This window comes from Drosophila ficusphila, unplaced genomic scaffold (assembly GCF_018152265.1).
Source record: "Drosophila ficusphila isolate 14025-0441.05 unplaced genomic scaffold, ASM1815226v1 contig_412, whole genome shotgun sequence".
Taxonomy (NCBI): domain Eukaryota; kingdom Metazoa; phylum Arthropoda; class Insecta; order Diptera; family Drosophilidae; genus Drosophila; species Drosophila ficusphila.
Genome location: NW_025064326.1, coordinates 108,367 through 122,788, shown reverse-complemented (window position 1 = coordinate 122,788; position 14,422 = coordinate 108,367). Strand labels below are relative to the sequence as shown.

General features: G+C 45.0%; 2 protein-coding genes and 1 long non-coding RNA gene across 3 annotated transcripts in view; all 3 read right to left on the bottom strand.

Moving 5' to 3' along the window:
• Positions 1 to 488: 488 nt before the first annotated feature.
• LOC122320025 lies at positions 489 to 1,124 on the bottom strand. Its single transcript, XR_006245450.1, has 3 exons — positions 1,089 to 1,124; positions 614 to 676; positions 489 to 521 (listed from the first exon to the last, which is right to left on the bottom strand). It is a non-coding gene; the product is annotated as an uncharacterized LOC122320025 (long non-coding RNA).
• A 2,173-nt stretch (positions 1,125 to 3,297) lies between these two features.
• LOC108091412 (ionotropic receptor 21a) lies at positions 3,298 to 6,189 on the bottom strand. Its single transcript, XM_017190603.1, has 5 exons — positions 5,797 to 6,189; positions 5,396 to 5,677; positions 4,449 to 5,328; positions 4,189 to 4,381; positions 3,298 to 4,126 (listed from the first exon to the last, which is right to left on the bottom strand). Exons 1-5 carry the CDS (start codon positions 6,187 to 6,189, stop codon positions 3,298 to 3,300), a joined length of 2,577 nt encoding a protein of 858 aa, XP_017046092.1.
• A 213-nt stretch (positions 6,190 to 6,402) lies between these two features.
• Positions 6,403 to 14,422, bottom strand: part of LOC108091512 (mucin-5AC) — a 32,602-nt gene continuing 24,582 nt past the window's right edge. The window contains 8 exon segments of the mRNA XM_017190761.2: positions 6,403 to 7,752; positions 7,815 to 8,013; positions 8,080 to 8,251; positions 8,254 to 8,516; positions 8,736 to 8,961; positions 9,447 to 9,640; positions 9,698 to 9,784; positions 11,271 to 14,249. Of these exon segments, the coding sequence (XP_017046250.2) occupies positions 7,585 to 7,752; positions 7,815 to 8,013; positions 8,080 to 8,251; positions 8,254 to 8,516; positions 8,736 to 8,961; positions 9,447 to 9,640; positions 9,698 to 9,784; positions 11,271 to 14,249 (4,288 nt within the window). The 3' untranslated portion in view covers positions 6,403 to 7,584.

The following is a 14,422-nucleotide window of genomic DNA, read 5'->3' as shown; positions in this document are numbered from 1 at the left end:
TTAAGAGCTAAATTGCGAATTTATCGGTGTCAATTTATCAATTTTTTTGAGAAAACGGTTAAACAGGGCCGGCGGAAGGTGTATACCGGGTGTTGAGCACTCCACACGCCAAATCTTAGCGGGTGTGGAATTCAACACCCCAAAATGCTTGACTTGTAGAAAAAAATTTATTTATATCCATTATTATCAGTTGAATGTATGATTCAAAACTGTTTCTCCGGCCCTGCATATAGAGTATATCGAAGAAAAACGAAGAGAAATCCCGCCTTTACCACGGCCCAATTAAATCAGTTTCTATTTAAATAGATAGATAGTAACTCTCCCAAATACTTCCCAAGTTAAGCTTTTTCCAACTTAATGTAAAAACTACTTAAATAATTATGAGATTATCATAAATAAATCTTTTCAGATTGGTACTTACTCAGTTAGCTCCTTGATCTGCACTGCAATCTTTCGTCTTCTTGAAGTAAGATGATCACCGCAACCACTTTATTCGCAACATTAACACTTAACACTTTACCCTGAAATTAAATAAGAAAAAAAAATAATAATAAATAATTTGTTACAAATAATAATAGTTAGAATTATTTTGTTAGTAAAAAAAGGTATTTACCTCTTTGGGTTTTTTATTCACTGCATCTTGAAGTTCACTCCAAGCAGAACGGAATAGTCATCACTGTAATGAAAAGAAGCATTCCAAAATATTAGTTAAATTATTTTATACAAATCGGTTGTTTAAAAAATACATACCCCAATGAGGTGATGCACTGCATCCTGGAGTGGAGTTCAATAAGATAACCACTGCAACCACTTTATCCGCAACATGTACACTTTACACTTTACCCTGAAATTAAATAAGAAAAAAAAATAATAATAAATAATTTGTAACAAATAATAATAGTTAGAATAAATTTGTTAGTAAAAAAGGTATTAGTAAAAAAGGTATTTACCTCTTTGGGTTATTGATTCACTGCATCTTGAAGTACACTCCAAGTAGAAAGGTATAGTCATCACCTGTAATGAAAAGAAGCATTCCAAAATATTAGTTAAATTATTTTATACAAATCGGTTGTTTAAAAAATACATACCCCAATGAGGTGATGCACTGCATCCTGGAGTGGAGTTCAATAGAAGATCACGCCATTCATAATTGATCCTGCAGCCTGTTGTCCAGTCCATTTATGTGGTGTCAGCATAATATATATTTCCGGTAACCGCATTCTTACAACTATTACTATATATACCTATACTATATATATTTATATTATATGTCGCTACTTGTTTACAATTATTAATTGTGTTTGATTTTCATGTACTTCAAGTTCAATATTTGATAAAATTTACCTTTCAAATTTCTTTCATGTTCTTGAAAACTTTCAGATCTTTATCTGTTTCTTTTAGTTTCTTTGTCAAAATATTTATGATTTTTTAAAATATATAACTTAATTATTTATTGTCTAAAGGATGTACTCACTGCGTAATAACTTTGGTGCAGTGCATCCTGATGTCGAACTTCAAGTTACAAGTTGGATGGTGTCACCAATTATTTTCTGCAATCAGCCAAATACACAACCAAAAACCTGAAAAAAAAAATATAAAAAAATTGAATTAATTGACTGCATTTTTTTTACAAAAGCCACGTCATCACATAATTAAAAAAAACTGCAACTCACCTTTTCAGGTTTGGATGCCCTGCATCCTAGAGTCCACTACATGCAGGAAGGGATCGGGCACCTTTAAGTTCATGCCAAGTCAGGTCATGATGCAGTGCATCCTAGGAGGAGTCGACCCCTGGTGCACTGCATCCGGGAGTGGACTCCAGTAGGTGGAGTCGACCCAAGATGCACTGCATCCGGGAGTGGATTCCAGTAGGAGGAGTCGACCCATGGTGCACTGCATCCGGGAGTGGACTCCAGTAGGAGGAGTCGACCCATGATGCACTGCATCCGGGAGTGGACTCCAGTAGGAGGAGTTGGCCAGATACTCTCTCCCACTCTGGAACCACGTCACTAACACACACGCACACACACACACTTCCAGAGACCGGAAAAAGTTTCTTAGAGAAACTGCCGGTCATCCCGGAGAACTGAGAAATTGACCAAAATCAAGGGGTATCCCACTACGAATCAGCCAGAACCACTTGGGAATTATAGGTGCGAGAAAACGAAAAAAATAATTAATTATCATTGTCGCTGACGTGGCCATATTAATTTAATTAACATTTAGTTAACATTACATTTACATTATATTAAATTAACATTATTTTAACATTAAATTAACATTACATTAATATTAAATGGATTTTAATTAACATTTTACATTTAAAATAGTTTTTTTTACCTGTTGCATTTTGATTGATTGGTGTTGTTGTTTTATTAAAATTTATACTTACCTATATTATGTCAACAGTGTTTCCCTCATCATGATTTGGAATGATTTTGAAACAAAAGGGGCGGGGGGGGGGATATTGAAAATTTGTGAGGTCATGACCCCACTCAAAACTGTTTCTCCGGCCCTGCGGTTAAAGATAAAAAGCTGAAATTTTTAACTTTATTTGGAAACATATTTATTTTGCGAAAAAAAATTCGAAATCGAAAAAATCAAAAAAGGGGTGGGAGGGGGCGTTCCTCAGTGGCGGCATGTCGGCGAAAAGGTGTACCGCTTACGGAAGTGATTCAGCCAAAACGGGTAATCGGAAACACAAAAACCAAAAGGATTCTTAAAGTGTACAGTACTGTGCATAAAATGAACTAGGATCAGAAAAAAAAAAATGAAAATTGCAAAAGTTATTAGCTTTAGAAAAAAATTTACGATTTTCTCCCTTTTTTTCTCATTAATTATTTTCTCAAATAAACTGTTTTCTATATTTTTTGATAATCCTAGTTCATTAGTTAAAGGAAACAATTAGGAAAATTTAAAAGAAAATTTGATGACGATTGGCTAACGCCTTCAATTACTTCCGTAAGGTCCGAAAACGTGGTTCCGAGATAAGCGCGTTTAAATTTGTTGCCTCCAAATGGCCGGTGCTCGACATGTGCCCCATGTAAAGGCCTGTAACTCTTGTATTTTTTCAAATTTTGATCTGAAATTTGTTAAGCACATTCTTAAAACATATACGAAAAGCCAAAAAAAAAATCGATTTTTTTTCGCCACAAGGTGAGAACCTGCCTTAAATGATTTTTGTGTGTTGTTTGGGCTTAATATATAATAACAAAAACTTCAGGAAGTATATAGGTATCATAAAATTTTATAGGTGAACTTTAACCAAACTGCATGAATTGTAAACCAACAAAACTTTTACAACTGCTTATTTTCAGATGTTTCTCCGTCTTCTGGGTTGGGTCCAAACAATTCGTCAGGACTGAAAGAAACATCTGAAATATCTTTTTCGGCACCAACCATCTGAGCCATGAAATCGTCTAAGCGCTCTAGGGACGCGATTGCTTCCTGGGATTCTTCGTCTTCCAAGTAATGACACCTATCGGCGCCAGAGTGCGAGTGCTCATGGGGGGCTGCCTGCTGGCCGGAGCTCTGATCAGGTCGGCTGTAGCTTCCGTACAACTCGCGCAACGTGGTGCGAGTGAGATTGAACTCGCGCATTCCAAAGCTCATCTTCTGGCCGCCCTCGCCGGCTTCGCGCCGGCTGGTCTTCCGGTCATCATGGGCCAGTTGCTCGGCCTCCGTCCGCGGCATCGCCCCACTTTCCGCAGAGCTGTGGCGGGAGGACCAAGAGCTGGAGGCGCGGGAGCGCTTGATGATTTGACGGCACTTGTTCGTTATTCCCCCAACGATCTCGGACACGAGGGCTGTGGCGCCCAGAAAGTAGCCAAGCGCCATAAGCAAAAACATGCCCTCCGTATCCGCTGTGGTCAACTGGCGCTCCTCCTGGATTATTTCCCTGAGAGAGTTCGATGAACTGGCCTGCAGCAGACGACCTGAAGCCGAGCGCTGCATAACCCAGCTGACCTCGTTGTTGATTTTGGCTATAAGACCGCTCTGTTGGGCCAGCAAAATCATCGAGTCGATCTTGCGCTTGTACACGGACTCTCGCGGGAATAGAAATCCTATTTGAAAGAGGGCGAAACACTCCTCACTCAGATGGAGCGCCGATCGGCGCGATATATTTCTGGCAAAAGACAAAAATTAATTTTAGATTTCAGATTCAAATACCAGACCGATCTTCCTTACTCGTCTGAGAAATTTGACTGAACCAGGTACTCAAGCTGAGCCTTTGATCCCAGAAAGGCGTAGTTCCAAAAGAAGCTTTGCGTTACGTTGCCAATGCCCTCCTCTAGGGTCCCGACGAACTCCATCTTCTTGTATAGCCTGGACGTCGGAGTGTGGGTGGAGTTCTGGAACCACGTCTCCCAGCCCCCATTGTCTGCACAGTGAGTAAGTTCCCAATGTACGAATGCGATCGAAATGTGTCTGGCTTGACATTAACTCACCCAGTGTTCCCACCCGGAAAAACAAGCCCAGCAAGTCCAGCACGGAGTCGACGGTGTCGGGAAACGCTGGCAGCGTTACAAACGCAATGATGGAGCCAGTGTAGCAGGAGGTAATAATGATTGTGAAGAGCCAATACGCGCCAATCAGGAGACGGGTGGAAATCTTTTGCGTGTTGCTCCACGAGTATTTTCCGGTAAAGGTGAAGGCGTTTGTGAACATCCCGAAGACGTACCAAAACATGTTCTCCACCTCTCCCCAGTTGCCCATCAAGTGGCTAAGAGTTAATCGGTCGGTGAAGACAATCGGAAATATCCCTCCCAGGTACACGCAAATCAGAGCCACCCAGACGGGCCACTGGAAGGGACCCATGATGGCTCTGTATTTTGGCAGTGCCTTCGAGGCGAGTGTTATGAAGGCTGCACAGTCGCGCGAGTGTCCCACCGACATGTCGGAGTCCCGCAGCCTCTCCTCAGTTATGTAAATACCGGACATTCCTATGTCTACGGCCTTCTTCACAATCAGCTCCTGTATGTTGTCGACTACTCCACGCTTAAGGGTCTGCGCTGGGGTTTCGTTGATATCCACCGAAAAGTTCAGGCGCTTCGAAATCATGCTCAGCAGCCGGAACTCGATGCCATCCCAGCGTAACTGGCTCATCCCGGAGGAGTCCAGAGTGCGAATGCGGAAAATGAAGGGCGGCTGGTTGGCGGCCGAAATCTGAAACCGGTGCCCTGCGAAACCATACTGAAACTTCGGTGGGAAGAGATTGACGTGCGGCCGGGACAGGGCGCCCTTTATCCAGCTGGTAAGAACTATGGGCGTATTGGAGCCGAGGCCATCAGCGTACAGTTTGTGGGTGTACAGTACGTAGGGACGCTCCTGTGGTTTAGTTCAGTCTATTTTATGGACGCATATTCGTATTTTTTATTCAACACTCGATACTCACGCGCATTGGATCGGCCATAAGAGACTCGCCAATTACCAACAAATTAACAATGTTCGAGGACAACTCTGATGACAGAAAATCCCGTAGTTTCCATTGTGTGGACCTCGAAACAAGCACTACGCGACTATCCGTTTGCGGACCTAGGATCCTCCGCGTCATTAATGGGTCCGAAAGAAAGAGAATGTAGCTTTTGCAGTTGCTATCAATATGGCTTGTAAACCGGGAATTTTTTGCTTCATAGTCAGCGTTTATTTCGCCATGGTAAAAAGTAATAGGGATAGTCTGCCAAATGGTAAAAAAAACGGTTATTCTGTTTCCTACAAACCGAGTTATTTTTCTTGAATGCTCTCCACTCCACTCTCATTTTTTTACATTCAGCCTCAGTGAATGGCTGGACTTACCTTGAACAAATTCTCAAGAATCAGACCGTCTGATTTTTCTACAAAACTGTCATAATAAATAACCGGTGGGCATTTGCTTAGGTACTCCTTGGCGATTTTATTCACAAGGCCCACCAAAGAATTCGTCTGATCGAAGTTGTACGAATTAACGTGAAACTTGTTTGCCAAGAGCTCCGCTCGTGGCTTTGGGTTGCCATAGAATGTGGGGTCAACACGGCGCTTTTCACGTAATTGATCAGAATTTTCAGCACTGCAGCTTCTCGGGCCGTAGGTTTCTTCATTTAACTGATACCGTTTGATGAGCCGTGCGCTGACGCACTTTGATTCGCAATCCACTCCGGTGATAGCCCATGAAGCCATCAATAAAACCAAAACTACCGAAGCTTCCCACATTGCTAGTGGAAGTTCTGAGCTCGATGTGTTTTCAGTTCTGAACATGTAGTCCTTTTTATACTCCTTTACAAATCATGGTTGCACGCTAGGGTTCATCACCTCATCAAATTATATAGCACTCAATATTGTTGTGAGCACGAAAATATTAATTGTAACACCTGCAGCAAATGCTTTTTATAGGGCGTATACCCTTTTATACTTCAATAATGGAGCTCAATTTAAATATTACATTTTATTACACACTTGCATACATTCGTAAAAGTATATTCTTTATTTTTTACACAGATTAGCACAAAATACTTAATTCACTCGTTTCGTCAATAAGCTCTCTTATATTGCGTCCTGCTGTAAATAGTTTAGCTTTCCATTTGTATATGCCCTTAAAATATATTCAGCTTGACCTATTCGATTATCATCTCCTATTATTGCATTTTGGATCCCCTTAATACTTTCGCATATATATATGCCTTAAATGGTAAATAGGCTTGAACATCGTTTCAATGAACTGAATTTATTTTTTTTTTAAAGCACGGCTAAGTATTGGCAATCTTTTCGACTTATTTATATATTTCTTGCTCATGTTCCTCTTTTTGTATATTCACTGATTGACTGCCCTTGGGTATGCCTTAGCTACGACTAAGAATTAAACTATATCAATAAACTGTCGCCTACTGCATTAAATTTAAAAATATGAATGTTAAGGAATGGTTCGGGGGTGGCAGAAAATGGTCTGATAAAACAGTACTAAAGTAGAAGTTTGAGTGAGTGTTTTTTTTTTCATCTTAAAAAAAACTCAGAAAGATTTCGATATACATGGAATAAGGGATGATGTTTTCGAAAAGTTGTGTGTACATCTAAAAGTATATAAATTCATCTGTAACTCTTTATCACAAGTGAAACAAAAAAGTACATTAGGCTAATCTCTAAATGCTTTCCGTGGCTAAAACCAAGGACTCGGTGCATCCAAATCCTACTATTATTCGACAGAAAGACGAGGTGCACCAAGCACGCAATTTGTTAAACTTAGTTTTCTATTGTCCTATGCCTAATTGATTTACGTTTACAAACGTCCTGCTGGGATTGCGTGTGCAACTTCAAGAATATTCGTATACGTAAAAATCTATAGGAATTTACAGACATAGGTATTGAGTATTTAAGAGGGAATAAATAATTTGTAGTAACATGCTCCAAAAAATTATCTATGTTCGTTGTTTCTCTCTAAGAAATTAGCTAAAAGTTTTAAATTAGTTAAACAAAATTAACGAGTGAATTTCGTATTTTGGGCTTCAATAAAGGGTGGCTTTTTAATTTCGGCGTCTCAGTGAATGGAGTGTTCCTTCTTGCCTACTGCGAGCCTAAGATCCCAATCCCCAAAGTGTTGGGCGATGCTGAGTCTTATTGCGCCGGTTCGTCAACTTCATTGTCGATGCGGGAAGATCGGATTCCGGATTTTCCAGTCCATGGGTAAATGTCCGGGCAAGGCTGACACGTTTTCATGTATCGAACGCCGGACTTGTGCCACAGGTTGCACACTTTGGGGTTGTTGCAACGTTTCGGCCGATCCTAGCAAGTAGACAATTTCAATAAGGCCGCGAACCAATTATTCATGTACTGTGAACACTTGCCGAATAATCGCATTGAAACGGCTGGAACGAGTTGATGCGAGATGTCGGTGTTGGGTCTCGCACCCACTGCAGAGCCTGCCAGTTTGTTATGATCCACACGTCCTGCATCGCGTTGATGGCGTCGAGGAACTTGATAAAGCCCTCTTTGTGGTGGGGCTGTGTGAACCAGGCAGCGTGGTAAAACAGTCCGAAAGGAGCTCTGTAATTAAACGTTATTTATTGGCCAAAAGTCAATTGTGAATGTTTATCAAGAAGCCCTGCGTACCTGTTCGTGGTGTAGTGGCGCTCAAAGTTCTTCATGATCATCTTGGTCACACCTTCCGCATCGCTGGGGTTCGAGCAGGCGTCGCCCATCGAGCAGCGACCACCGTTCAGGTCCTGCCACATAACCATGGGTACTTGCCACACGCCCGGGTACGAGCGGGTGGGGCAGGGGGAATCATGCAGTCGTGGAATATCTTGTAGTCCAGGGTGTAGGGCCAGGAGGGCGGTCGGTTCTCGTAGACAGGCATGGAGGAGTCGTAGGTGAAGTTCGAGTCGTACAGCATTTTGTACATTTTGTTCCCGCCCACTGAGAGGAAGGGTGCGCGCATGCCCCGCACGTCCGACAACTTGACGCCTCCGTACGCAGCAAGGATCTCCCGCTGTCCAGCTATTTCACGGGTCCACTTTTTCTGCGAGAACTGCTCTCCGAAGCTGTGACTGTATTCAAATGGGTTTGCGGTTATTATACGCAGATGCGTTTCATTTTCGTTAGTTAAGCGGTGTGGTTTGTAAAACATTTAAAATGGTATGTAGGTGCAGTGTGGCTGAGTTGGCTAATTGGCTAACTAAATAACTACTGTGCTTAGGCGATGCCTCTACTAGTTGTCATTGCAGTGCGTTCTGTGGCGAGGTCGGGATCGAGCTCCATCTACTTACGAAACTGTATGGGAGGCCATTTCGTGTCCATCGGCGTAGAGATTCTGCACCTGGCTGTAGTCAGTCCATTCGTGGGAGACGTAAAAGGTGGCTGTGATGGGGCAGCCGTTGGGATTGACGCGACCCTTCTCGAAGAGGTCGGTGTACAACTGCTTGTTCAGGTCATTTACGGAATCATCAAAGGTCAAGAGAACGATCTGAGGTATGCTTTCAACGGGAAGGTCGCCTAGCAATGCAGATGAAATGCGGGTGATGAAATGTCGGAAAATCACAGAGCAGTGATAGAGCAAGCTAGAAACAGGTGCTGACTATGACCTGGAGGCGTTTGGCGGGATGTAACCTTTGCTGATGGGAAGCGCCTTCACTTTCTAACGCAACTTACGAAACAGTGTGGGAGGCCATTTCATGCCCGTCTGAGTACAGATCCTGTACCATGCCGTAGTCGGTCCACTCGTGCGATAGGTAGAAGGTCCCCCGCCAAGGACAACCGTTGGGGTTCTTCCGCGACATATTGTTAAAGAGTTCCTCGTAAAGATCGATATTTATAGTATTGACGGCATCGTCAAATGTCATCAGTACGATTTGTGGTGTCTCCGAGGCGCTTAGGCCGCCTACACATTTGTTACCATTAACTTCAGTATTTATAATCAGCGCCTTGGCCCGCCGTTACCTTCTCTAAAATAAGCTTTGCCTAGTCAGGATCGTACTTACCAGGTATTTCCTTGCCTCCACAATAACAGTCTGGCAACAGGCAGACGTCCTTCCTGCACTTGGCTGCAGTTTTGTCGGGCGTTGGCTGTGGGTAAATGGGATCCGGGCGGGTCGGTGGGTACCGATATATATCCACAAACTCTTGGGCCTTTGACACAATGGTGCCCGACGGCTTCAGTGTGGGACGAGTTCGGCTTAAATAAAAATATTTCATTTTTACTATGTCACAATATTTTTAAATACTTGCTTACGGTGGGTGGGTTCCGCGGTTTGGCGTAGATGGGACGTCTCGGTCTTGGTTGGCGTAAATGGCACTACCCCGGTTTCTGTTGTTGTTTCTAAATATATTGTTTGTACATTGGTTAAGAATAAAATGAATTGAGGCAAGATGAAGTCAATAAAGAGTTGCTCTACTCAAATAAAATTTTAGTTTTCACTGACATTACATGTTGGTGCTACACAAATAGGCAAAAAATATGCATGAACGCAAGGTTAGTTGTCCCATACAAGTTATATGTTATTTTGCAGTGTACTCTACAAATTTTTCCCATTACCTTATATAAGACCAAGTAAACCTTCACCGGAAGAACAATCAAAATTTAATTGTCCAATTTGCTGTAAATATTTTTGTAGTGAGAACCAAAAAGTTTTGTAGCATACTTGTGTCACGTGTGAGGGCTTGACGGTAAGTTTAGGCTGAGAAAAGACGAAGATGTTTATTTTATAGGAACCTCAGTACCTCAAATAACAAGACAAAGGATTCAAGCTATACTAAAAATAGTCGAATTTTATAATTAGGAACATCTCCAGAATCAAAACGATAGGGGCCTACATCTAAAATTGGCAGACGGCTTTGAGATATAGGTTAACACTGAGCTTCAAACGCTGAGTTGTTGGTGGCGACTAAATTTCTGCTCGGTAAAATGTGCGAAACAATTTTGTAAATTTTTTATGTTGCATATTAAATACGGGATGCTTATTTTAGTTAATTTAACTGGGGAGGCTGAACAATCTTTGTTTTCACCACGCGATCTCTATTTAATGCATTTTTAGTTTCTGTAAATAGGAAATCTTGCAAACCAATCTATCTTGCAATAATTATATTCTTACGTTATAAAATTATATAGTGGATGGTTTTAAAATTATTTTTTTTAGAACTCTAAGATCTCTAACTTCTTAGTTCTCACTTTGCGATCTGCGTCACAGTATATTATCTCTAATTTTTTAGCCAATTGATGTGTACAGTTAAACAGAAAATAATATTTAAAAACAAGTTGTTTGGGATTCATTACGGGCCACCACCAGTATGATAACCGTAATCGGTTAACGGAAATGCTAATAGAAAACTTCTACAAATCGTTTACCAAAGTGTTGCTTGCAACATTTTACCCAGCAGCTGAAATTTAGTAAGTTCTAATGTCAGAGGATTCAGTGAAGTTGGACATTACTATTACTGTGATAGTTTATACAGAAGTACTTAAAATCGAACTCTGTTCAACAGGCGTTGGTTGTTTAGCACAGATACTGCGGCTCGACAGGAAGCCAACAATCAACACCAACCAAGTGAGGGTGTCTATAGATACGTAGATTAGAGGTAGGTGAATGTGAGTGGTATGAGAGTCTAAAGAAAGCTTGAGAGCAGTACAGTACGATACAGTACAGTGTTGAGTGGGAGGCTATATGGTTGGTTGTGTTCAAAAACAAATTACGGTGATTCAAATAGAGAATAAGTAAGGAGCTAAACGAGTAAGAAGAGTAGAGTGGTGACTGGGGTCAACTGAACTTAGAAGCAATCGGTACGGGTACGGGTACGGGTATCTATACCTTGAGGGGATCTCGTTGCACTTGGCGCTCAGCGTGCTATCAGAGCACTTCACCGATGCTGGGGCTACGGCGCCATGGTGGCTGCTGCTGCTTGTTTGGTGTTGGTGGATCTTATTGTTGGGGGCGAAGCCGAATTGGAGCTTTTGGGCCTTGCCCGCCGGCACTGCTGGCTGAGAGGTCGAGGGGCTAGAGCCGAGGGCAGCGGCGGCAATCGACGACTTTATGACACTGTTAACCCTCGAGGCGCGCGCAGTGGGCAGTGCAAACGGGGAGGGTGTGGCTGTGGCTGTGGCGGTGGCGGTGGTGATGACGGGGTTCGGGGAGTCTGACGGGGCTTTCGGGGTTCTAGCGGTGCTAACTTCGGGAGGGGTCAGGGTGGTTCTTGCGGTGGGGGTGGGATCGGTGCTCAATAAACTAGAAGTGGGGGCAAAGAGGTACTCTTTGGACTGGCTTGCTACTTGTCGCATTGGAGCGGTGGGTTGGAAGTTCGCTGCCGTGGGTCGGGTGGAGGGCAGTAGGGCAACTGGCGCTGGCACTGGTGTGGGACGCGTCTTTGTCGGGATTGACTTTATTGTTGTGGCTGCCGATCCCTCGCTGGGCAAGTACAGCTGCTTGACCTCGTCCACCGCCGCCTTTGTCTCAGGCAGCGAGTACTCATCGACGAACTGGGAGGTTCCGCTCTCGTTGCTGCCGCTGCTGCTGTCACTCTCGGCAAGGAATTGCCTCAGCTGCTCGATCACGTTGGCGGCTCGGTACTTCTGCTCCCGTCCCGAGCCAGATGCAATGTAGCCGGCGTTCTGAAGGCTCTCCGCCAGCGTGCGCTCCGCCGTCGGCTGCCTGTACTTGTTGGAGTAGAGGAACTTGACGGTCGGGCGGTCTGTTATCGCCACCACGTGCTCGGTGGAGCTGAAGGCTATCCCAGTCCCGGCCTCTTCTATGCTGTTCTGCTGCCTGGTCTCCAGCGGCTGGCTGATCAAGGGCTCAGCCCGCGGCTCGTCTGGGACGCTGGCTTCATTTTCGATGGGCTTGCGCTTGAGCGACTTGCTCGGAACATCGTGTTCGTTATAAGCTGCATCCTTCGCCTGCAACGCGGCTTTGTAGGCTTCGTATTTTTCCTGCGGCTTAGCTGGGGGCTCGCCAACCGAAGTGCGCTGACCGTTAATGACCCGGACGCGCTGGGGCTTGCGTTTCGGGTACGCACTGCTATCGTAGCCGGGGGCCGGCCTGAACTTGGGCGCATAAGTCGTCGGCTCGTCCACGCTGTCCACGAGGGCGTTCAAGGTGGCCGCTGTGTAGCGGGAGCGACCGCGGGGACGGACTGAGGACTGCGCCAGGCGGATGGGCAAGGAGGCGACTACTGTGGAAACCGTGGTTGGAGCAGGAGGAGCAGTAGCCACTTCTGGAGGCGGTGCCTCCGTGGTGCTGGTTGTGGTCGTCGTCGTAGTGGTGGTTCGCACCATGCTCGGCGCAGGTCGCTGTGGACTGAATGTGCTGAGAATAGCGTCGCTCACGCTGAAGTTGCGAGCGTTTCCCGTCGCCATTGTGGCCAGGACATCTTGGCTGCTGTTTCTGACGGCTTTGGTGATGAACAGATTCTTTGGTGGCTTCGGCGTGGTCTGGAGGAAGGGCGGGAAGGCAGGTGCGTTCGTATACCGCGGTCTAGCGGTCGTCCGCAGTTGGTGGTGTACGTTCTGACGATCGTCCTGCAGCAGATTCTCGAGGCTTTTGTAAGGGGAGACAAAACGCGTTGCAGGGTTGGCAGTCACGCGGTTCAGATTATCTTTGAAGTGATTGGCGCGGACCGCATAAGTTGGCCCCGAAACTATATACCGCTCGGTAGTGGGAGCGGGCAGGGGCTTAAGTGTTGAAGTTGTTTTAAAGGTGTTGTTCGAGGCAGTAGTATCATCGAGCGCTGTAGGAGTTGATGTGCTCGAACTGGCAACTGCACTCGTGGTGGGACTCTGGGTTGGCCTGTAATAAGCTTGTTGAATGGTGGGCCTTCCATTGCGCCATATCCGAAGGGGTGGCGCATAAGTTGTGGGAATAATCTCCACGAACTCCTCAGATATCTTAGCCGGCGTCGCCGGGGTGGTAGTGCTTGTGGTGGAAAGCAGAGCCTTGTCTGCGGAATTCGACTCGGATGCATTACCCTCGCTTTGATTCTGCTCTACGTGCAAACTGAAACCATGGGACCCAGTTTGCAGACTGTATTTAATTGGTTTACTGGGTCGCGTCGTACTCGCGCTCTCCATCTGTTCCGACGGTGGTACCATCGATTCACTGCTAGTGGGAGCTCGAAAGCTCTGTGGGGCCACATCGGACGTAATGTAGGTTTGAATGCGTTTGCGTAGTGGCTCCGGCTCCCTCGAGCTCGACTCCAACGAGTAGGCTCGATAGGGGACGTCCCGGCTCACAAGCTTGTCTTGCACCGAGTTCAGCAGGTTGCCACGTGGACTGGTGCCGTAGGCGGCGGCATTGATGAAGTCGAGGAACTTTGGCGAGGTGCTGGTTTCAAAGGAGCGGCTCCTTGGGGGCTCGGCCGTCTGCACGTTGACATTCTGGCTCTCGTCAAAGACCGTCTCCACGTGCTCCAGTTGGTTGCTGGCTGGGCTCTCCTCCACCAGCGGCCAATGCGTCGTCGAGGACGGGGGGGTTGGGGAGGCAGTTTGGGTGGGGACTTGGTCTGCAAGCGGGATTGTTGGCTGGCGATTGGGCTTTGAGTTTTTCTGAAGTTGAAGGTAGCCGGTGGCGTTTGCTTGGGGCTGGATGTTTGAGACGAAGCTAACCAACGACTTGGCGAGATTTTGCAGCTTTGATTTGAGAAAGGGATTGGAACTATAGGTCGAGGGATTCGGAGGAGGTGTGGAACTGGGCGTGGTGGGTGCCTGGCTGGGAGTCTGTGTTGTGGATGTGGTTGTGGTTGTCTTTGATTTGTTGGGTACATGTTGTCTATTTGGCTTTTTTGCATGCGCTTTCGAGCTGTTGAAGAGACGTGTATTTTAATAAGTAATCACATGGGTGTTAGTAAATTATTGTTTTTTGGGTAGGGGAGCCTATTTGCCTAGCCTTTTGGTTCTCAGTTTTCAAAATTCATTTTAGTTTGTGGTGGACTGCCAGCTGCGACAGTTGAAAATTACGAATAGATACATGCT

What these genes read in the sequence shown, in the direction of transcription:
- LOC108091412 (XM_017190603.1), bottom strand. Translation starts at nt 6,189, where the DNA reads ATGTGGGAAGCTTCGGTAGTTTTGGTTTTATTGATGGCTTCATGGGCT. An exon ending in TTCTTGAGAATTTGTTCAAG is followed by an intron (nt 5,678 to 5,796) that starts GTAAGTCCAGCC and finishes ACCATTTGGCAG; the next exon opens with ACTATCCCTATTACTTTTTA. An exon ending in TTTCCGGGTGGGAACACTGG is followed by an intron (nt 4,382 to 4,448) that starts GTGAGTTAATGT and finishes CTCACTGTGCAG; the next exon opens with ACAATGGGGGCTGGGAGACG.